Raw genomic sequence first — 24,378 nt, 5'->3', positions numbered from 1 at the left:
AGCTTCAAGGTGGTTTACAAACAGATTAAAGTTACCTGCAGGTGCTCGATGTACACTTAATATTATGAAAGATTTTTTGTGAAAATCTAATTCTGTTGCACATGCTTCCATATGCTGTTCTAGGCAAAATTTATGAATGTCTACGTTCTTAAATTTATGACAGTTCCTGATGAATGTGGCAACTCCTCCTTTCTCCATTTCTGATCTACAAAAGTGAGATGCTAACCTAAACCCTGTAACACTTAAAAGTTCTATACCAGTGGTCACATGATGTTCAGAGAGGCAAATTATGTCAGCTGGGTTTGAAGACTCTAATTCATCTATGCAGATAGTTAATTCATTAATTTTATTTCTCAGTCCTCGAATATTTTGATGCAATAAAGATAGCTGACATTTCACATTGACTGAGTTAAAATTGGGTGGAGTTAAAATATCTGCTGACAGTTGAAAATTCTTAATCAATGGCTGTTTATGCTGATGTAATAAGCTGGAATTATGTTTTTTGATTTCTTTCTCAAACTGAAGGTTCGTCTCAGTTCTAACCTCTCTTAAAATTTGCTTTCTTTCTGTCCTCCCTACCCTAAAAAAGGGTCTTTTCTGAATCCTATAACCACTGGTATTTTACCACTGATTCAAAATCTGATTATTTGTTACAAAGTCCATTACTTTAACTAGGACTGTAGGAAAAAATCCTCTGAATGATATAAACAATAATTTTATGGAACAGAAACAAATGTTTATGTTCTTATAAAATAATTGCATAATAATTAAACTGTAAGTAAACTGTTTATCAGGAATCCACAAAATTTCTTTCAAAATAATGGTTTTCTACATATCCACATACAGCCATTTCATAGATAAATGGAGCAAAGGTGCAGCGCTTGATATTCTTTATTCAAATTGCACCTTCTGCACTATATGCCAACCCAAGGCATACATTCTTGCTCTTGCTCTCTCTCTCTCTCTCTCTCTCTCTCTGTGTGTGTGTGTGTGTGTGTGTGTGTGTGTAGACTTTCATTTGAAACATATTTTGCAATTTAATATATGTATAATGTCATCATTCACCTGAAAGCGAAATCATTAAGCATTATTATATTAGAAAATAACAACTGCTTCTTAGGTATTCAGTACTGTAACTAGATAAAAGATGGAGGTGGAAGAAAGGAAAAGATTATCAGGTGGACAGTAGGCCCCTGGTGCTCAAAATCTACGTTCAAACATAATATTTTCACATACTATAAAGGATTGTATCAATGAATGGTAAAGAGTAATGAAACTGGGCATCAAACATGCTAAAAAATAATTTTGATATCTTTCACATTGTTACATTATGGATGTAATCCTACCTTCTTCCTTCTTTACATAGTTTAAACTATATTTCAATGTCATGTATTTTTTGTTTATATTGTTAATAACGTGGCTTGGGATTGGGAAACTGGGGCGATACTACTCTACTGCCAATTTCATTGCAATCGCCGTTATTTCAAAACTTTCATTTCCCTTGCCGGATCTTTTCTATGTAGCGATTTAAGACTACTGCGCATGTGACACTTTTCTGATTTCTAAAAAGGAATGTTTATATTGCTTACAGCGTTTGTTTTAAACTTATCTTGATATCATGTAAGCATACGTTAAATTCTTTTTTCCCGAAAATATTAATTTTGTATCAGAATTTACTTCTCCTCGAGTGCACTTACAGTCTCTTGACGTAAGTTCGTGTACAAATAAGTACTGGAGCAAAATCGGCTACATGTCTGTGAGTTAATTATGTATTGTATTCAGTTCAGACGTGCGTTAATTTTTCTTTTCACTGTCTCTAAAGCTGCCCTTGTTTATAGTTAATTACTGTAATTTGGCATAATTTAATATTCGAGCAAAAGTATTTCAGATGTATCAATTAGCAAAAGAGACGTTTTTTGTGTCATATTTCAGTTGGTTATACAACTCAATTTTCGCTATTTAGTAACGCAAAAGATATAGATTGATGCACAAGTCGCTATGCCTGCACAGGTGCGCCGCTCCTGGGTGTTTGCGGCATTCGAGGACAGCAATGGTTTCCTGCGCAGAAGGATGCGCAGTAAACAGTGCAGTGGAGGTTTCAGTCAGCGACATCTTGTGGTATAGTAGAATTTAGCTAGTGGAATCTGTGGCTATCACGAACATCCGATGTTTATTGTGTAGTATATCCAACAGATAACTGAAAATGTCGTCCAACAACCAGAAGTTATCCACTACAGAGCGAGTTATCAAAAGTAAGTATATAGTTTAACGAAAAGGCGCGTTTGTGCGATCTTAGTCGGTGGAATTGATTTTCTCTGTCGCCATTTATATCGATTGCGTGGTGAATTTTAGCGGAATTCTGCTTTGAAGTATGAGTTACTGAGCCCAAAAGTCATCAGGAAAAGCAGAATTTACCTGTTAATTCATCTGCAACATGCATATGCTGTCGTTATGGGGCAGATCCTATGTTTTCAATGCGTTGCTGATGGGTCGTCTGCTTCTAGGTTGAGTTGTATCGGCTTGACATTTTGACAGAAGGATGTATTTGCGCTGACAGCCTAATTTTGGTGACATAAGGAAAAGAAATTTCAGAAACTTATGTTCATTTGATATACATCACAGGTTTTATTTTTGTATTTGAAGGACAGTGCATAATGCTTTTGTGTGTTTACGCACTGCTCGAGGTAAACACTGAAAGTAGCAGTGATTACAGTATTTTCCACTTGACTGTTAAAGCTTAAATATTTTACATGTGCGATATATGAATGTAAAATATGTGCGCTAGGCTGTAAAATACTAGTAACGGACGCATCTTGTCGTTCTAATGGATTTTTCGTGACCTGTGTGTCAGCGCTTCCTTGTAGTGGAGCAGATATTTTTTAAGAATATTAGTTTTCATGGGTCAGATTCGAGGAAGAGCTTTGTTCTTCCGTTAATTTCGTACATGTATCTCCCTTTCTGTTAGACTTATGGCACTGACCAATAAGAGCCCTATCGATGGCATTTCTAAATTACGCACGGACGCTTAGGAAGTCACAGGAATTGTAGAACAGTACATTTGAATAGAAGGAAAGGTAGAAACTATGAAAAACCAGAAGTGATGTTTAGATCTTTCAGTTTTCCGTATCCGTTATACTTGTCGCGTCTATCTGTAATTTCAATTTTGATGTCAGTATGTCATAGGCCCTAAATGTTTTAGTGCGTAAAATTTTTTGGGGGAGAACTGCTGTGCTCGTGCTCTATTTTCAGATGTTGAACGTGCAAAATTTACATTCGATATTTCAGAGTCATAAGACTAAGATAAAGTTTATTTAATAATTATCACTTTCACGAGATGCCAGTATAAATATTACAGTTTGTTGCGCAGTAACTGCCCTATGTCACCACATTTAGATAAAATTTCTGTTTTACACTTAACTAGGAAAATGTTGTTATAGTTGTAACTAAAATTTATCCATTCAACATTATTAATACTAGACTGTATTGCACAGAAAGGCCGCTAATAATTCATGCTTTGATGAGACTTAAATTTGTAGTGGCTGTAGTATTTTTTTACTTTTGAGTGTGTAAAATAGAGATTGTTAATGTTTATAGTGGGTTGCTTCAGTGTGGTTTATGCATTCTACTAGTGCAAAAATTTAGAGATTTAACAGGCTTGCATAAATCGATCTTCCCACGAACGTGTGAAGTGGTTTTTTATTCATCTCTGTAGGTTCATGTATTAACTATCATTCAGTTGCATATTTTATCATGTAATGTTTATGTCGTGTACAGTTACACCTGTGGGTTTATGTGAAGTCTATCTTTATTTCTTTTATTTCAGTTAGGTCTACTCCAATTTTATGGTAATATTATTCAAAATCACAGGCTTGTTACTTTTATTACCCGTTACTACATTATTTGAGCCTTGTGACTAATTCTGGTATAATTATACATTATTAAAGTAGTTTTGTGTTTCTGAGGAATATCTGTACCCAGATATTCTCTGGGGTATGTCATTTGTGGATTGCAAATATTTCTGAATATCAAGGAACCATTTCACTGGACAGGTTAGTTTCCTGGTGTAGTAGCATGTAGGTTTTTCGTACGAGTGGTTACCAGTGTCAGTATAACCTTTGTAGTGTTTTGTGCAGCAGGGTCTATCATCTGACAAGATGCTAACCTGATGATTGTTGAAAAGGTAACTGGGGAGAACATATCAATTACCACAGAATTAGGCCTACTAATTTGTAGTGGGAAATTTTGAGTGCTGCTATCCATCTGTTCAAATGATTTAAAATTTTTTTTTTTTTTTTTGCCTTGTTTTGATATGACAGATACTCTGTGTGAAATTAATGCATTTTGTTCATAACAGTTATGATTTCCATTTAAATGATCATTTACTGTGTAGTTGTGCTTCATGACCCATGCCTCACACAAGAAATGTGAACTTAACTCTTTATTGTTTTGGTTTGTATTTCACTTATTTTCATTCGCATGATTGCTTTCTTATTAGTAAATACACATTATTGATGTCAGTTTTGTCAATGTGCAGATCAGCTGTTCAGCATCAGTACTTGTCAGCATAATCTGTATAACTATTCTGCGCATAGTAACTTATCAGTTTGTCAAGCAACATGGGTATCCTGCAAATTACTCTGAAACACTGAAGTTTACTAGAATTATACATTTCTTTGCAAACATTCCTGTTAACGTTTTTGTTTTTCAGTGAAACTATAGATGGAACTAGGCCTATCAGGCACACTTGAATTAATGTCCTGACGTTCGCCTGGCAACAGTTTCTCATGTTGTAGTCATAACTTCTTTTTCTTCTTATGTTATAATTGAATAATAAAAATATATCAATGCAAAGTAGCTAAACTCTGCACTAAGAGTAACTTAACAACATGGTGGTTTATTTGTGTCTACCATTGTTTGTTGCATATTTGCACCCTGCCATACACAGAAATTGTTAAAGAAGCAACGTCTAATAATATCTAAGGTAATTTGAAGTGGTAGCATTACTTTCTATTTGCTGAACATGATGCCAGATCTCCCACATGCAAGTGGCTCTCTCATAGCCCACATCCTTCTTTAACATTAATGCTCTGAACAGGGTGCTATATAAAGTTATAGTATCCCTACCCCATGGCAGTTAAAAAGCAGTCAAAGATGTTTCAACTAACTAGTCTTGTTGCATGAGATTTTTATTTCCCTGTAACCACCGCTTTGAATTCAGTTGCACTTACACCGATTGGTTGTGGAGGAGAGAATGGTCCACTGACCATTCTCTGCAGCCCACATTTTGGTTGTTTAGCAATCAGACTGAAAAGTTTTTGCTCACTGTTTGCTGCCATCTCGGCTCACATTATTCTCAGACAAGGCACATTACATTAATGAATGTCATGGAATTTGGTATTGTATAAAAAATTTTGATAAAGTTTGTTCGTACAATACTGTGGTAAAAGTGCATTGTCAGCCATATAATTTTGTCACAAAATTTGCCATGAAGCTTCTTTTGGAGTGGTCACTGTTTACTGTACTCAGAATTATTAATTACTGAAGATATCATTATTACTGCAAAAATCAACAAACCAAAGTGATGTGACATAGTAGGAGAAATATGGGCCTGCATTTAAGAGAACCCCATTTATGTTTTCCTTTGTTTCTCTAAATAGCTTGAGGCAAATTCGCGGACTGTTCATTTGACAAAGGTCAGTTTCCTTAGTCAATCCAAGTTTGAGCTCGTCATTGAAGGACTGCTAAAACCCCAATTGGTCAACGGATAGCATATTCATATGAAACTAAAATACGAGTGGACATCACAGCTCAGTAGCCGGTGAAGCTACATGACAGTTAGTCTAGGATATTATTAGTGTTGAAATTTTGTTTTGTGCACTTGTATTACAAATAGCAAAATAACAACTTGAAAAGTTACAGGAGATTTTTTGTCATCCTGTACAGCAATGAAATTAGCATGGAAGTTGGAGAACATTAATAAGAGTGGAATATTTGTGTAATTCGTTTCACAGCACACGAGTGACTGGCTTAACTTGATTAAATCTACAGGTAGTCATAAGTTTCCATAGTAGACATATCTCAACAAACAGATATTGCAAAAAAAAAAAAAATTGTTTGAACATCATTTTGGTATGTAGAATAGACACAGTGAGTCGAAACTGTATTGTAACAAAATGGTACCTTGTTTTCTGAGGCACCAGTTAATAGATTGGTTCCAACTGACAAATGAAATGCACCTACTAAGGCATCATGGGGAGACCACAAGCCCAGTGCTATCATTTTCATATAGATTTTCTGTTGTTTGCATTGACACTCTTGGTCTGTGGTGGAACAGTACCACCACAAAGACCAAGTATGAATCTGTTGATAAGATGTGATGATATGCTTCTATACTTGTGCAGTAAACGTTTGTGAAAAATTAAAACTGTGTTTACCTTGGGTGGAAAGTGTTGAGAGGCAACTAGTGGCAGCTTGAATTTTGTGATGATTTGTGTGGGTGTACTCGGTGTAATTTGTAATCCACTGTTCACAAAACTGAGTGACTTGTTAGTCCCAGTTTGTTGTACAAAGTAGTATTTAGTCATTAATATTGTCCCTGACACTTCTGGTGTATGGTACATCTCAAGACATTTTAATTGTTTACATACAATAATTTTTATCACATACTTTAAAGTGGGCAACTGTTCGATTATTTCTTGTGGACAGTGTTTCTATTCCTTGAATTATGGAGCTATGATTCTGCCCCAGATAATACTACTCAAATCAACAAATAGCAGTTTTCCTATTCTGTCCCTCTCTGTGAATACTGCTGTGCAAGTACGGCTAAGTGCAGAACACTGAGGCAATATTTTGGCTATGTGGCAGTAACTATTGGTTTCAGAATGAAGATCAATGTTTGTCTGTGATTCTAATGTAGTTCCTAGTCCACATTCCTTAAAGTTTTCTGCATGAAATGCCAAAAATATTTGTTTTGCTCTTCTGATTACTGGCCGTTACTATTGAGGCACTTTGTGATGTGGCAGTAGTATTTTCTTCATCTCTTTGAGCTTTCTGGGATGGGGTGATATATCCGTAGACAGTTAAGAGACAAAATTTTATGTTTTCATGGGTTTGCTATTTATAGAATATATCAGTTATTCCAGCAACGTCGAAATATTTGTATCGTAAGTAGTCTTCCATTTGTTTAAAATTTTCCCATACTCCGCTCCCTGTCTGTTGACCCCTTCCTCCTCTTTGTGGTTCAAATTTTAGTACTTCGTCAAGGTATGTCGATAATTCTGACACTGATAATGTGCCATATTTTCATTTTAAAAGAATTTAACTCGTTATTTATTCTACCTTTCCGTTGTCAACCTGTTTCGGTCACGCCATTCTTTTCCCGCGACTGCTTGTTTATCGAAAGCAGCTGTATTGACAGTAGGCTAAAGGACCTGTCATTGGGCAGAATCACGACACCAAGTGACGCGATCGAGAAGAATGTACGGTTGAGGAGGGGCGGCAGTATTATGCTTGGTTACTACGACCCGTTTAGTAGTATTAGACGGTACCAAGGCATCTGTGGGCTGCGTCAACACTGGAGGACCACATGCATCCCTTCATACTCGATGTCTTACCCGGCTGCTATGTCATCTTCCAGCCAGATAACTCTCTCCGTGTCACAAGCCACAGTCATGCAGTAGTGGTTTTAGGAGCATGGCTATGAACTCAGGTTGATGTCTTGACCACCAAATTCTCCTGATTTGAACCCGATGGCGGACATCTGGGACGCTACTGGGCTGCATCTTCGCGCCCGCAAACCGCGGCCCGTAATTTACGGGAATTTGGTGACTTGGTGTGGACACCTGGTGCTCCTGAAACTTACCAATGGCTTGTCGGATTCACGTCACGCCGAGTGGCTGCTCTATCGCGCTCCAAAGGTGGAGAAACAACGATGTATGAGGTATATTCAAAAAATTCCGAAACATTCTTAATTTCCGCCATTGGTGTGTTGGAGCGAAATGCGGATGGCATCCCCGCACAGGCCTATGTTTAATATGTAACTGTCGGAAGTTTTATGTCATATGTCTGTTACGTATCGTTCAGTGCTGTATTGAGTAGAACGTTATGTCGCACAGTTTGCGAATTCCGAAATGGCGGACTTAGAGGAGCAACGCGTCTGGATTGAATTTTGCTTGAGACTCAAGAAACCATTTACAGAGACATACCAAATGCTGCAGGATACTTACTGTGTTGATTAAGCCGTTACGAATGGTTCACACTGTTTAGAAATGGCCAGGCGGAACTTAAAAGATGATCCTCGTTCAGGATGCCCTTAAACGCTCACGTCAGGAACGTCAACGGAATTGTACGTGCCAATCGAAGACTGACTGTACGAGAGATTGCAGAAGAATGTAACATTTCAGTTGGGTCATGTCATGAAATCCTGACACAGCATCTTGGAATGCACCTTGTTGCTGCCAACATTGTCCCACGGCTCGTGAGTCAAGACCAGAAAGATCTTTGCCCCGCAATCTGCGAAGAGTTTATGGATCGCACATATGGCCCCCGCGGACTGATTTTTATTTTCAAAGTTGAAAATTCCGTGAACGGACGAAGATTTGCAACGACAAACGAGAGAAGATTTGCAGAAGGCGCTTCCAGCAAGGAGCGTACCAGACTGCTTCCGGAAGTGGAGACGGCGCTGGGAACTGGTGTATCAATTGTGGAGGAGAGTACTTCGAAGGAGACTATACGAGAAATTAAGCGCAGAAAACTTTTGTGGACGAAGTTCCGGAATTTTTTGACAGACAGCGTATACTGTTCTGTCGGTGATGTAGACCAATGCTTTCTTTGAGTTATATGTGACCCTAGTCCACCAGTCTCTCCGGATAAAACATTTGTTGATTCTAAGAAGAAACCATTTTTCATTTTCACTATACCGTACTTCTAAATTCACGCATTATAATTAGAAACTAGACTAGAATGTTTTGTATTTCCAAAGGAACTTTAATAATAATGCTTAAGGGAGCCTGATTTCTATCCAGTGGTCACTACTAATAAGCATGCCTATTTTCTATATGTTCAGTGACACAGTTAGCATCATGCTATATCTCACCTAATATCGTTTTCTCTGTTTCGGTCATATTAGTATTACAAAGCTTTGTTGTCTTGTTAATTTAATTCGTAACCGCATGAAACAGAAATCCTTTTAGACATGGAATAATTTTCTCAGTATGTAGATAAAATTGTTGAGCCCAAGTATATGCTTTGCAGTTGCATCATTGCGTCTGGTAAGAACCAGAGGAACCTCTTTGAGTTTGCAAGTACATTCACTGAAGTTAACTGACTAAAAAGATGCTTCGCATGTTCCCCAGAAGAATGCATATGATACACAAGCAGCTATTAACAACACAGCGAAACAGTAGCTAGCAACAGCGAACGGCCTTACATAGACATTCTGACCGCCACAAAACATTTACTAACGCGTTACAAACCAGAGTTAATGGTGTCAAACACGATAGAAAATCACACATGTATTCGTTCTTGTATTCTCAAGCTATATGTCGCTATTAATAGATATATGTCACTGAAAACAGCTCGTGTGTTTCATTAACTCGAGTAATAAAATTCCTTCTATCACAGAAGACCAGAATTAGGAAAAAAAAACATTGAAACAAGGGCTGTTATCAGACTGTTGTGCTTATCAAGAATACATAGTTTGTACATACGTGTCAGGCAGAGATGCATTCTTAAGATAGTGCAGGTTGTTTTCAAATAAATGTTGCGTCAAGCCAGAAATTCTCGCGAAGGTACTCCGACGTCCAAACTGATGTCATGATACTTGTTTTGTGCCAGTCTAATTACAGAGCAAATGTTGGGGAAAAAAAGCAGAACAAAACAAATTTGCGAGAGAAAGAGGGGGGCTGAGGTAGCACTGTAGCAAAAGAGGTAAACAAGTATAGTATACAAGTAAAAAGTAATGGAAGGAAATTTTTATATTGAATTCTTTGACGTAGGGAAACAACGTTACGATGAGACCCTAATTTGCTTAGATAACGACTGTCCTGTTCTTTGCGTGCCATGGCTCGAAGCTTGGAAACAACTTACATCATTGGTTATGAGTTACCTTTGACCTATTGATGAACGGGCAGACTCGTACGTGGGAGGGGGGAGGATGAAAATTATTCGGAAACCAGAGCTGTGGTATGCACCACAGGGAATTTGGTTACATGTAACCACAAGTGAAATTGCATTAATGACAATGACTAACGATATGCGGTCGAGTGGATGTAGGTTAGTTTCACGTAAAAGCACCGAGAAAGCGTGCTTAGACTTGGCTTGTTTTCTTTGCTCAACAAATTCTCATTAAAATAGTTCATGGAATGCGTAAACGCTGTTCGTTAACTATAGAGTGAGCCAGCAAAATAGAATTAGTATTTGAATATTTCACAAAATATTTGCATTAGAAGTTGGGTGTGGGTGAGAGGGAGATTGATACGTCGGCCGGAGGTAACCAGCATGCTGTGATTTTATGGTGCCTGTCAAATCACTGTTAAGTGATTGCCTCACTGTAACGCCACTTAGATAGTGATTAATTTCTTTTCTTCTGTACACGAAGGTACACATTCAATGTTTCACCAAAAAAAACCTTTCGTAGCTGTGAGAGTTCATTGGGAAGAATTTCAACTTCCATTTTACTCAGTCATTTAAAAGAACACATCTCTGAACATTTGCAAAGGAAACGCCAATTAGGCGTCCAGTTGAGGCACATAAATTTGTTTAACCCTATTTCTTGCGCTAGCAGAGTAAAGATTCTCCTAACTGCAGGTTTTATTTATTTATCTATTTATTTTTATTTCCTGGTAGGATATATATGTTCTTGTTTAAATAAAATCATATCCTTGCGCAGCGATTCAAGCGCCGTATGATTCTTTATGCTCTACGATGCCATAATGCAACTAACTATAGGGTAGTAGGTACTTCAGGGCCGATGACTGGACGTAGGTGCTTAATGTAATAGTGGTACAGGGTGGTCAAAAATATGGAAACACCAGAAACACAAAACTTTACCATGCCTAAAACGGTGTAAGACACCCTTTGGCGTTCAGAACACATTCCAGTCGTCTCGGAATTGATAAACAGAAGTCCTGTATGGTTTTCAAGAAAATCATACACCATTCTTCCTGCAAAATAGTGGCAAGTTCAGGTAACGACGATGGAGCTAGATAGCAATTATGCCTCCGTCTCTCCAGAGTAGACGACAAAAGCTTAATAATGTTGAGATCTGGTGACTGGAGGCCAGGGGACAGGAGAAAATCTTCGTGCTCACAAAACCAGTCGATGTGAGCTGTGTGAGCAGGGCCCAGCATCGCCATTGTGGAACAAAGTTCTATCCTAGGAAGGATATTCTCAGCCAAAATGGTCACATAATCCTTCGCAATAATGAGACCTTACAATGAAACCATGGGCCCCATGAAATAACAAAACATGGGCGCCCAAATCGTCACAGAACCCCTGCCAAGTTTCATTCTTAGGATGTAAACTCGGCCAGAAGTTGGAAACAGTGCAAAGTAAAATTTATCCGACCAAATTAACATTCTTCCGTTGCTCCATAGTCGAGGCTTTAAGATTTAGCCACAACGTTTTCCTGTTACAAGCATTTGCAAATCTGATGGTTTTGGAATTCCAGCCCGCCGTGCAGTTCGCTAGTAATGGAGCTCCCTTTGTGTTCCGGTGCTGACAGGGTTCGCGAGTGCGACATGCAGTTTTGCAGTGACTTCTGGAGCTGTCATCTTATTTTCCCTCACAGTCCTCTTCAGTGACCTTCCGCACATCACTCAACACACACTTTCGTGCGCGTTATCACTTATTGGATGATACTTTCCCGCTTTCCCTTTACGCGGTATTAATCTTCGATATGGTACCTCTTGAAAAATCAGTCACCCGAGTTCGAATGCGCTGAGCTCCAACATAATGCACTGCTAAACAGACTGCTGTTCTGACCGCGACTGGCACTTGCAACTTGTTGAGGACATACCACAGGTGCCGTTCGTGATTAGATGCATCAGTGCAACCAGCAGGATTAGCTGGCATCTGCATTTATGCTCAAGTATGTATTTCTCGTGGTGTTACCATAATTTTGCCCACCTCCTCTATATCCTAGATCAGTGGTTCAAATGGCTCTGAGCACTATGGGACTTGATATCTGAGGTCATGAGTCCCCTAGAACTTAGAACTACTTAAACCTAACTAACCTAAGGACATCACACACATCCATGCCCGAAGGAGGATTCGAACCTGCTACCGTAGCGGTCACGCGGTTCCACACTGAAGCGCCTAGAAGCGCACGGCCGCACAGGCCGGCAGATCGGTGGTCCTCAATCACTCTTACCCCTGAGTATAATCTAGCACGCACATCACCATACCCCACTATCACCGAGGTCAGCGCTGAAACTGTTATTTAGAATGCAAAAAAAGTCCTTCGAACATTTTTATTTTTAAAACGACGAAAGGTAAATGATATTGGGTTGTGTAGTTGTTTTATTAAACCACGAACTGGTAAGTTAGTGAGACAACAACCTTTTTTATAGTATAATCAGTAATTCACAGTACATACATAATGCTACCTACAACTCCTCTGTAAAAAAAAAAGCAAACTATCCACATTGTTACAAAACGTGGTTCCCTCCCTTGATTGCTTGACTTCTTACCTCTGAACTGGCAGAAAGTAGAAGACTTCAGGCTGCCAGTGCTTTGTGCCTAACCGCTGCTATTAGGATTATTATACTGTGCTGGCTCTACAGCATTAGTTTCATAGTTATTACTGTATTGTGCTGTCAGTTCATTTACGTATTGCGAACTGAATGATGGTAGTAATTTGTGATCCATTGCGAGAACTACCTAAAAGTTGAAGACTTTCCATAAAATATATAAGCATATGTGATACGTATTTCACAAGTAATGCCATAGATGCAGGGTACAAAGTACTAAATATGTGTGTTGTGAGAGGAATATGTGAGGAAGATGTTGCTGATACATTCATTTCAGAAGCTGTAACCTCCGCCATATTATGCCACATTTCAATGCTAGTATTTGAAAAGAAAATGCAATTGTTACTTACATAATCAGCATTACTTTTCTACGAATAAGGATAATAATAATGTTCTTTTTTAAAAAATATGTAGTCTCCTCATCAAAACATAGTTAATTAACCCCATTTGTTTTTACCCCTCAGAATATTTCATTTTATCCCTTAGGGGTAATTGCTCCCATATTGGGGACCACTGTCGTAGATGTTTCGCCAGTTTGGCAGAACTTTACCTATTAAGCGCGGACTTCAGGTTCCTCGTAGTTGTGCCATTTCATTGTAAGCTAAAAGATCGCGCAAAATAGAGAAAAGATTCGGTCGCCAATGGTACTTTAAACTGTCAGGGATGGGAATCGGATGACGGGGTCATGGCAAGAAACTGCCGAGGTCCTCCTCCGGTCCCTGCTTCCGGACGACAAGGAAGAGGAAGACACCGAAGAACAAGGTCTAATTAGGCGGACTCTTCGAGAAGAATATCAAAATAACAATGCAGTGTACCCATTCTCAGAGAACGAGGTGACGACGCATATTAAATCACTTAAGAGGTAAAGCCCCAGGACCAGACGGCATCATAGCGGAGGTGGTGCAGTACCTCGCTCCTCAACTAGTAACACCTCTAGCAAGAATTTACAACGAGGCGCTGAGCCTCAGAACGTTTCCCATCATCTAGAAACAGGCCAACGTAGTAATTATCAAAAAAAGGACAGGATAAAGATCCTAAAGAAGTCAAGTCCTGCAGACCGATATGTGTGTGGGATCTGCTTGGGAAATTGCTGGAGCGGTTGCTGGCTGACAGGCTGATGGCACACCGGGTGCTCTGTGGGATGAGCAGTAGGCAATTCGGCTTCCGGCAGGGCGTTCTGCGTCTGACGCAATCGCCATGGCGGCTGAGGTCTGCGGGTCGTCCACACATAAGTAAGTAGTTGGCATTATGGTAGACATCAGTGGCGCCTTCGACAACCTGTGGTGGCCTTCGCTCTTCTCCCGCTTGGATGTCTTAGGAGCTATTGTATGGATAGGGAGGTCTGGCTATCATCCCCTATCGGGAGATTGGGCAAGAAGATAACGAAGGGGTGTCCACAGGTCTCTATCCTGGGGCCACTCTTTTGGGGCATTAATATGGAGCCTCTCCTTGACACCTTGGAGAACAGTGCAGATGTGCTAGAAGTGATAGCCTACGCTGACGACCTCCTTCTTTTGGTTGGCGGCCGTAGCCGAGAGGAATTGAACCATGACCATATTGTCGCATTGCTGCCACAGGACCAAACTTAAAGTTGCACCAAATAAGTCAACCTATTTGCTCTTAAAAGGCCAACTGGCCAGAAACCCAACTGTTAGGACTGAGGGCACACCAGTAATACGCCGTCGAGAGGCACGATACGTGGGAGGTATACTAGATCAGAAACGGAGCTTCGCCCGGCACATTGAAGTAACAATACACAGGTCGTTAGAGGTCCTAAATAATCTCATCATGATTGGGCATAGGCGATTCCATCTTCCCCCACACCTCATCAAATTGTATCATAACACAACCCTCCCCTCCATCGTGGGCTACTGATCCAGAGTCTGGGCTCACAGGCTCACGAGGGTTGTTCCTGCTATTGCCGTGAGGAGAGTGCTGCGCAACATGCTATTGCGTACGATCGGAGCCTACCGTACATCCCCAGGGGGAGCAATGCTGATTCTCATGGGGCTGTGCCCCCTAGATGTAAAAATCAGGGAGCAGGCTGCAAGGTATTGGGCAAAATGGGGCCAGATTGAAAAAAACTGAGGACATCATGGAGGTTAGAGTAGGGGATAAACCATCAATTAGAAGAAGGGGAGAGGAATTATGGCAAGAGCTCTGGGATAGGGATGAGACAGGCAGAACAACATACCAGTTACTACCAAACATCCAGGAACGTCTACGAATGAAACGCTTTCAACCTAGTAAGGGACTGCTGCACTTTCGCACAGGGCATGGTCCGTATCCGACATATCTTTGCCGTTTCGAGAAAAGGGCGACTCCCTCATGTGACTGTGGTCTACGTGATCTACGAGTGTCCCATTTTTGCTGATGTTGCCACGGATTTAAGGAACCTGCCGCCAAACAGAGACACCTTTCATCTGATCAGGAATCCAGTTACCTTTAATATCATCGACAGGCTTGCCAGCGAGGTATACGCCAAAGTCCTGCGAGAATACCGTAGGGAGATAGAATGATTGATGAGCAATAAAATGACATCACACACCTATCCCATTCCGCCTGGGCCCGTATTGGCCGACCGCCGTGACGATCGGGATCCGTCGCGTCCAGGATTAGGGGGAGGGTGTGAAATTACTGATTAGAGACACCGCACACTAATTATGACCCAGCAGTTAGAATTTATTAGTAGAAAATAGCTTTTAGGATACTCTTGAAAGACCTGCAGCGATTTTCAATTAAGGCCAGCCCAGTGCCAGGGGCGAGCCCACTGGGATTAGCTCGGTAGGCACGGCCAAGAGATAGTAGGTTTGTATTCTGCTGTCACACTTGTAACGCTGCAGGATGTGCTTAGTAGAGTAAGAGTAGAGTAAGAGTAGAGTAGTAGGTCAAATAGTAGGCATGCCCATAGAGTAGCTAACCTTCCATCCTGTAGTCAATACTAACTACATAAAGGTATGGTAAATGCTGCTTGCTAATTAGTACTTTTGTATGTTACTTCGACCCACTAATGTTTTAGGTGGTGGGTTACTGTGTATAATATTGGTTTTTATGAATAAAGATTTTAAAAAAAAATTAATATAATTTTTCTTAAAAAAAAAAAAACAAAATGTGCGCGGAACTGACCTAGCCATGTACAGTAACAGAAATATGGCCGTGTACACTAACAGAAATAGTGCGATTGATAGCGTGATGTAATAAAATTATTAGATGTAAGCAGTCGCTATGGCTTTGTCATTGGGGCGATTCTGAATTTGGCTCTTCAAAGTTCTCGGATATATATTCGATTTCGGGTGATTATCGACTGCTTGAAATTATCGATTCTGCCCGTCGCTACATTCGAATATTGGGTGCTCCAAAACTCAGCAGAATCACGCGGTTCCTCCTCTTAAGCAGGTCTCAATTTAAACCACGAAAACACATCATAACACGCTGCCAGCACCCTATCCGTTACTGGATGTCACGTACATGGTTTTTATGGCATATGGGCTAGCACCGTACTGGCACATGGCATATGGACTAGCACCGTACTGGCACATGTTGCGTTGGAAGCTAAACATCGCACAACTCCTTTTCCTGAGGATATATGCTGGTATGGGATGAAATTACAAGGTTTGATTATTAATTTTGTGAATCCTGCGTATCGGAAAGCTTCCAGCGTCTCACCTTTAAGAAAGTAATTTGGTTTTTTACCGCAGTTGAAATATGCAATAGAAAATCAATGTACCTACTCTAACAACTGGGGAAATGCTTATGTAATTGATTTATTAAAGAACAATACCTTAAGAAATCATATAGAAAGGTCGATGTACGGTATATGGTTTCTAGTTCATTCTTTAGATCTTAGCATGTTCAGTGTATTTTACGTGAAATGTTTATTGTTTCAGAAGCGTTTGGTACGGACAGTTCTGAGCTAAACACTACATGTAAACATGTCTACTTTTTACTTGGTGTAGCATACAGCTGTTTAAATCTTATGTATAACGAGTATTGAACAAATGCGGTGGCTAAGGGAAGTAAATTATTATTTTTCAACAGTCTCCATGCATGGTTACACATTGCTTCTACAGATTGCCTCTTTTCTCATTCGTCCGAAAAATATAGGTCATTTTGACACTGAATAACACTCATTACGATGTGTTTCAAGGCATTTTTTTCCAACCAACTATAATCTGGACAATGGGTTGAATAAAGAATTAATGCGAAGCCCGATTTATGAGTTTTTGTCATTGGGACTCCTGTCGTATATGACGATACCGTGTCCTGTAGAAATGCCGCCTTCTTGAAAAACAATCGTTGCTGATTTTCGTTTGACTCATGTTTAAAGTGATCCATCAGTGACGCATTATAGAGCACAGCTACAGTTCTCAGTCTGCCAAGTAATCAGTGAGGGCTGTACCCTGAGAAGCCCCAAGATCGGTGGCAACGATTGTACCCGGTAAAGCTGTCTTGATTTTCTGAGGCACTCTCACTTACCTTTTTCCATTTTTTTAATTCTTTTAACTCTGGTGTGCAATCCGTCCTCCGGATTGCGATTAAACATTACCAGACTCTGCGTTGAAACATCTTGTAGGTGCATTTTTGGTCGACAGTATTCGCGATACTGTTCGAAGGTGTACATTTTCAGGTTAATTTTTTTAAGTATGACTTTTTGTACTCCATAAGTTGAAATGCTTACAATCCCAGCTATATTGCGCACTTCCAATTAGTAATATTTAGTGAAATTATCCTTACTCCTCAGTAAACTCCATTTTGGTGATCTTACGTGACCGGCAGGAGCGTTTTTCGTCGTCTTTGCTTACATAATCGTGTGTAAACTCGTTGATGCAACAGTAATTGGGTTTCAGTGCTGCCGAAATCCCCCACTCGGTTTCGACATGCTCAGTAGTCCAAGTCTGCCGCTTCTGCAATTACCGCTAATCATGGTTCTCCAGAAACGACTGCTGGTACATGTTCTTTGAAACTACGTTTACCAACTCTGCAAGACTTAGCAAACTAAGCTTGCAAAGATAATTTGTTGAACTGTAAGTGGAAGTTTCAAAATGCTCACTACCAATTGTAATATACTCTATTGATCAGAAGTAGCTGGCCACTCCTGTGTAATGAGGAATCGACCTAGATGTCACGAGTGGCGAATAAGCATAACAGCAGAACGGGTTGGTCATGACAGCGTTGTGACTTCGAACGTGGGCAAGTCGCCGGATGTCTCCTGAGTAACAAATTTATCAGGGGCATATCGACCCTACCAAAGTTGCCCAAGTCGACTATTGATGTGATTGTGGAGTGGATACGCGAAGGAACAACCACAGTTAGACAAAAGACCAGGCAGGCCTTGTATACCGACGGTCAGGGCCCTCTAGGCATTGCGGAGGGTGGTTATAAAAAATCGCATGAAATCAGCTGTGGGAATCGCTCGTGATTTCCGAAGTGCTACCATCAGTCCAGCTAGATCAGTGAAGATGCGTAGGTAAGTAAAAGAATGCGGTATAATGGTCACGCAGCCCATCATTAGCCATACATTTCACCAGTCAGTGCAAAGCGACGCTTGAGGTAGTACGAACAGCGATGCCACTGGACAGTGGACGACGGTAAATGAGGGATTTGGAGTGTTAAAATCACGCCCTGTCCTGTGGAAATCCGATGGAAAGATTTAGATTCGGCGAATGCCAGGAGAGCACTACCTGCCATCATGTTTAGTGCCAACAGTGAAGTGCGAAAGAGGTGGTGTTATGGTATTGTGAGTGATTTTGTTGGTTAGTGTATGGTCCCCTTATTGAGCCAAGGAAAAAGCTAAATACGGAAGGATATGAGCGCGTTTTACAGCGTTGTGTGCCGTTTACAGTAGAGGATCAGTCAGGTGAAGATAATTCTGTCAACATGAAGCCTAGTTTACGCGACGACATTGGGTTGCGCCACTCGTTGCGTGGAATGAGCTGCACGCTAGTGGCTTCATATATGACTGCAGACACGGCGACACCAGTATACACTTCAGTTTCGTCGTTTTGTGGGTCCCTGAGTCGTGTCTGAAATGGAAGTTTTGGCAGCTGCACGTCGCACTAGTTGTGATGGAGTTAAAGCTTGTTGCGTGGAATCGCTGCTTAAGAAAAAAATAAGAAACGTGTATCGTTTCTTGACTCGATGAAGAAAAGACGTCAGCTCGGTTGTTCAGCATCACTGCTGAAATAACTTAAAACGGAAGATCCAAGAAGCTCTTTTAATTATCTTAGAAAGTCACCAGAACTGTTCATGTTAGTTCTAAATAAAGTTAATTATGCAATAAGGAATGAAGGTACTGTAATGCATGAAGTACTGTCGCTAGAACTGAAATTACATATATTGCGTGCATTACAATCGACAACACTCGGCATGCTATAAAATACGGTTTTAGTTGGTGATGTCGCTATTTCATTAACACCAATAATTATTAACATTAGCAACAATAATTATTCGAAGCAGGCCGCTTTAAGAAGATAGATCTGTACAGTGGAAATATTTCAAAATTCTAACATACGTGAATAGAGAGCACTGCAGCGACGTTTTAAATAGATGAATATTGAATAAAGAATGCAGCTTCTTGAATTTGTATAGCCTTCCCTCCTGTCAACAATATTCCTTAACAAAGAGCTGGTCAACTGAAACGATGGGATTTTGATCTTGTAGACGAGAGCATTGCAACAGCTAAAATTACATTTGCTTGTATTTTTTAATTCAGATGTATGTGTGCTCCTATCTCAATAAATTGTGCCCTGCAGCTAAGATATTGTCAAACCATCTATGTTATGATTGCACATGACGGTCTCAGCGGCAGCAATATATTGCTTATATTGGTAATCAGCATCACTGAAATCCCACAAACATCAAAGCATAGATATCCAAAAAGCGAATATTATTCTCAGTTCCCCGCTTCATATTTCAGTTTGTCTACACGCTCTCACACACATAACCTCAAAACTCTGGCAACTAGTGTCGCCAAAGTTGGAACACGCCGAAACTGTTTAGTTTCACCAACGAGTTGCGCAAACGCGCGGGGCGCATCCGCAGTTGCGGGTGGCGCAGTTGCCTGCAACCTAGTGTCGTGTAAACGAGGCTTAACAATGCACCCTGTTATAAAGAGGCATCAGTGAGGCAGTGGTTTGCGAACAAGTAACATTTCTGAAATGGACTGGCGTGCCCAATGTCCCGACCTGAACCCAATGGAACACCTTTGTGAAGAGTTAGATCGTCGACTTCGCTCTAGACCCTAGCGTCCAACCTTATCTGGTTTCGCCTCTGTAGGAAGAAGGGCTACCATTCCACCTCAGACATTCGGGCGCCTCATTGCTAATGTACCAAGCAGAGTCGTAAAGGCAAAGGGTGGACACACTCCATATTAGAGTCCACTAATAGATGTCCGGATACTTTCGTTCAGGTAGTGTGCATTTCATGACTCTTCCCACAAATGCGACTAGCATTTCTGATAACGTTAATAATGCTAGGAAATAATCATCCCCCTCCCCTACCTTTTCTTTAAGGACTCTTCCCTTGTTTACTACTTCGCCTCGGTGAGCAATAAGTGTGACTTGTGCGGCGAATCAGTCGGTCGGAGATCGATGTGTAAGGGGCGATCAAAAAATTTCCGGTTCAAGGGCCTACAGTCAAGAATCGTTATGCATATCGGGCAGAATCGTCGTGACTATTGGGGCAATCGTCCCACCGACGCACTAGTTTGAAGATATCTGTTTGAGAAAAGACCGTCTCCTGCTGCTCGAAGAGTCTGTAACTGCCTGCTGCACATCCTCGTCCGACAGAAATCGTCGACCCTTCAAGGCCTTTAAGGGACCGAAGGCGTGATAATCGCGTGGGAAGAGATCAGGCCTATATGGAGGGTTATCGAATGTCTCCCACTTCAGTTGGTGCAACTACTGCGTTACGTGGGGACATGTGTTATCGTGAAGCGGCAGCACCCCTTGTCGCAGTTTTCCCGGACGCTTTGGACAGACATTCTGATCCACACACATTCGTCATTTGGTTGCATTTAGCAACAATGTGCGCGCTCGAATCTCTCTAATTTTACATTCGTGATCTCCTCGGGAGGTATAAGTAGGGGGAAGCAATATATTCGATACCTCATCCAGAAATGCACCCTCTCGAAACCTGGACAGCTAGCTACACCGCGATGCAGAGCGCCTCTCTTGCAGAGACTGCCACTTGAGTTTGCTAAACATCTCCGTAACGCTATTACGCTTACCAAATAACCCTGTGACGAAACACGCCGCTCTTCTTTGGATCTTCTCTATCTCCTCCGTCAACCCGACCTGACACGGATCCCACACTGATGAGCAATACTCAAGTTTAGGTCGAACGAGTGTTTTGTAAGCCACCTCCTTTGTTGATGGACTACATTTTCTAAGGACTCTCCCAATGAGTTTCAACCAGGTACCCGCCTTACCAACAATTAATTTTATATGATCATTCCACTTCAAATAGTTCCGCACGCATACTCCCAGATATTTTACAGAAGTAACTGCTACCAGTATTTGTTCCGCTATCATATAATCATACAATAAAGGATCCTTCTTTCTATGTATTCGTAATACATTACATTTGTCTATGTTGAGGGTCAGTTGCCACTCCCTGCACCAAGTGCCTATCCGCTGCAGATCTTCCTGCATTTCGCTGCAATTTTCTAATGCTGCAACTTCTCTGTATACTACAGTATCATTTGCGAAAAGCCGCATGGAGCTTCCGACACTATCTACTAGGTCATTTATATATATTGTCGAATGTCCCGTGTCTCCAGTACTATCGATCGCTGCTGACGTGAAGGTCCCGAGTGAGGTATATCTTGGCTGCACAGAATTCTTCTGTGGTAGCAAGGTTTGGAACGGGATCAAAGCAGCCTTCCGTAACCATCTGAGAAGCTACTTGGATAAAGAAATGACAACACCGGTATACAATCCGCCTAAGTAATATCAAGTCAAAAGACGCTTCTGGTTGTAAGATGTGCGACATTTAATTCCGGAGAGTAGCCGTCAAATTTACGAAGACTGGCACAGAAACTCCGACATTTCTCCTCACCCTGGTTTTTTATAGGAAAAACTCAAAAGTTTAAAGATACCGGAAATGTCGTGTTATCGGTAGATTAATCGTTGGAATTAGGGTTGTAGAAGTTAGTCTTGGTTTGAAGTAGTTGAGTCAAAGTAGGGAGAACTTAAGATAGCCAAGTGGTGTGAATAAATTATTTCTCTCTATTGACATTGTTACGATCAAGCATAGTCGCTACCAGGTGACTGATATGCAAGACTCGTGTTCGCAGTTTCCTGAGATCAGTTCCTATATTTGTCTAGGTTTTTCCCCGTTCTTAGATACCACAGCGTTATGTTATTGTGTAAAGATGGGTTCTTTGATAAAGTTTGGCAGCACGAGCACACCTCGAAAATGTTGTTTCTGATTTTCTCGGTCGGACAATCCGGAGCGTGTAGGTTACTGCAGCTACAGTAAAGACGGTGCTACTTCAAGTTGATTGAGAACAACCAAAGTATCTCTATACCAGAATGACTGCACTCAGTAGTATAAAGGTTCAGGATGTTAAGGCTACTATAACTTGTCACTCTTGTAAGGTCTGCTTCCTATTACAAATCCATCGTTCTTTTTAGGTACTACTGGGAAGGTCATTGTAAAATTATATGAGAATTATCACTGTAACACTTACTTCGCCAATGAAATTACTTCCATTTACATGAAAAAATCCGATTCCTTGTGAAAAATTACTGTTGTTACGATTTAAGCTGCACTCCATATGGCGGCTTAGGATGGTCAGCATCTCGAGCATGCTAGTGAAGCGCCGCTACAGAGGATTCTTCTGGATGAAGAAAGTGGGTCTAATGACTGTTGTGCCGTTTTCATTTTAGCTGCGAGTGATCAATCTGATTCGCTGAGTCAGGCACTGCATACGTTATTCCTCACATTATCAGGCAACCGTAATCTACAATAGCCATTTCCTTCTCTAACCTTTATCAGTCTCGTCAGTTCCTACTTCCTGGCTTAGGCAGGTTAACTGTTCCGTGACAGACTTCGCAGTAGATTGGCATCATATTTGTGGAAGCCCTTGACGAAATTAGCGTTTTTTTAGTTCCTCGCAACATATAGTTTATAGTGTTCAATTATAGGCAAAATAAACGCAATGTCTGTAGAAAATTAACACGAGGCTGCATCTGCCATCCACAGTGCGTAAAAGAAAGTACTGTTAATGTAAGTGTAGGAAATTCGCGCATCAATCTCCAATTTATTACAGAACCAGTAGTGAGGAGTCAGAGACGTTTGAGGTCTGGGGGTTGGGTTGTTTGGGGAAGGAGACCAGACAGCGAGGTCATCGGTCTCATCGGATTAGGGAAGGATGGGGAAGGAAATCGGCCGTGCCCTTTTCAAAGGAACCATCCCGGCATTTGCCTAGAGCGATTTAGGAAAATCACGGAAGACCTAAATCAGGATGGTCGGACGCGGGATTGAGGTCTGGACTAAAAGCGTATCGCAGGTATTGGACTAACAGGACAGTTGTTCCTCCTGATCTCTCGCAATAGCTGGCAAACAAGTGGCTAGAGAAATGGGAGCATAGTGCTGACAGAATCGTTTTTTTTTTTTTTTTTTTTTTTTTTTCACAGGTGTAAAATCACTACAGCTAGGAAATTTCACACATAATTGCAAGGATTGCGTAAAGTAGTAAGTGGTATGAAATATATGCTGTAAATACCTCTTGAGCGTAATTTATTTCTTGTTACCTGTTAGGCACAGACTTGGTTCTGTAGCAGCCTGTACGTCTTTTACTGTTACGGTGTAGTTAATGAGCCACGATATCGGACCTAACATACTTCGAACAACGCAAATCGGCCGTTAAATAGTAGACAGTCATTGCAAATCTAGTAGAGGCACATAGAGATACTTTAACTAGAGTTCCGGCGGCAACGTTGCTCATGGGAAACATCTGCCAAATTTAGCATTGGAATAATAACTAAATTTCGTTATAGACGTAGGATGGCGTTAAAGGATGTTGTGGCCAATATGGCACGAAAGTGACGGCTAAGATTAATATGCGTGCAAAGAACGGTTTCAACGGAAATAAAGGGACGCCAGCTACAGAAAGCATATATTCGTGGCAGTGCTGTTACTGCCAGACCTCCTGTATTTCAGGTGAAGTGAAACGAAAATACGTCATTAGCGCAAGAAGCACAAAACTTAGCGCACCAATCAGTGAAAACGTTTAATGTTGTCCAGCGACTGGTACCTAGACAGTACGTGTTTAGCTGGCATTTTGGGCGACTTGATTCACTGCCAAATATTTGTCCCCACAATGGTATTAAATATTCCAAATTAATTCCTCGCTAAAACTGCTGAAAATGTAAAACTGGTATGATGATCGTGAGGTTGGAACAGTTAGTCTTCTCTGATTCGAAGAATGATCACATTTGAATATTAACAAGTCATTGTGGTGTGTAACGTAATGGTAATGACGTGTCTGATTCTTGGCCCAGTTATCTCTCAAGTAATCGAGATACATTCTTTGTGGGGAATGGTAAAGAATTACGTTGACAAACATTGTGTGATTAAAAAAGTGAAGCACCCAAAGACATGGTCGAATTCCTATGTAACTTCG

The 24,378-nt window shown here is 40.8% G+C and overlaps 1 protein-coding gene across 3 annotated transcripts in view; it reads left to right on the top strand.

Moving 5' to 3' along the window:
* The first annotated feature begins 2,061 nt into the window (after window positions 1-2,061).
* The window catches only part of LOC126161561 (serine/threonine-protein phosphatase 2B catalytic subunit 2-like), an 802,502-nt gene continuing 780,185 nt past the window's right edge, over window positions 2,062-24,378 (top strand). For all 3 annotated transcript variants that reach the window (XM_049917500.1, XM_049917499.1, XM_049917498.1), the window contains exon 1: window positions 2,062-2,252. In XM_049917500.1, the coding sequence (XP_049773457.1) occupies window positions 2,204-2,252 (49 nt within the window). In that variant the 5' untranslated portion in view covers window positions 2,062-2,203. The remainder of the gene's footprint in view (window positions 2,253-24,378) is intronic.

Source organism: Schistocerca cancellata, chromosome 2 (assembly GCF_023864275.1).
Source record: "Schistocerca cancellata isolate TAMUIC-IGC-003103 chromosome 2, iqSchCanc2.1, whole genome shotgun sequence".
NCBI classification, from domain to species: domain Eukaryota; kingdom Metazoa; phylum Arthropoda; class Insecta; order Orthoptera; family Acrididae; genus Schistocerca; species Schistocerca cancellata.
This window is presented reverse-complemented; position numbering and strand designations above follow the sequence as displayed.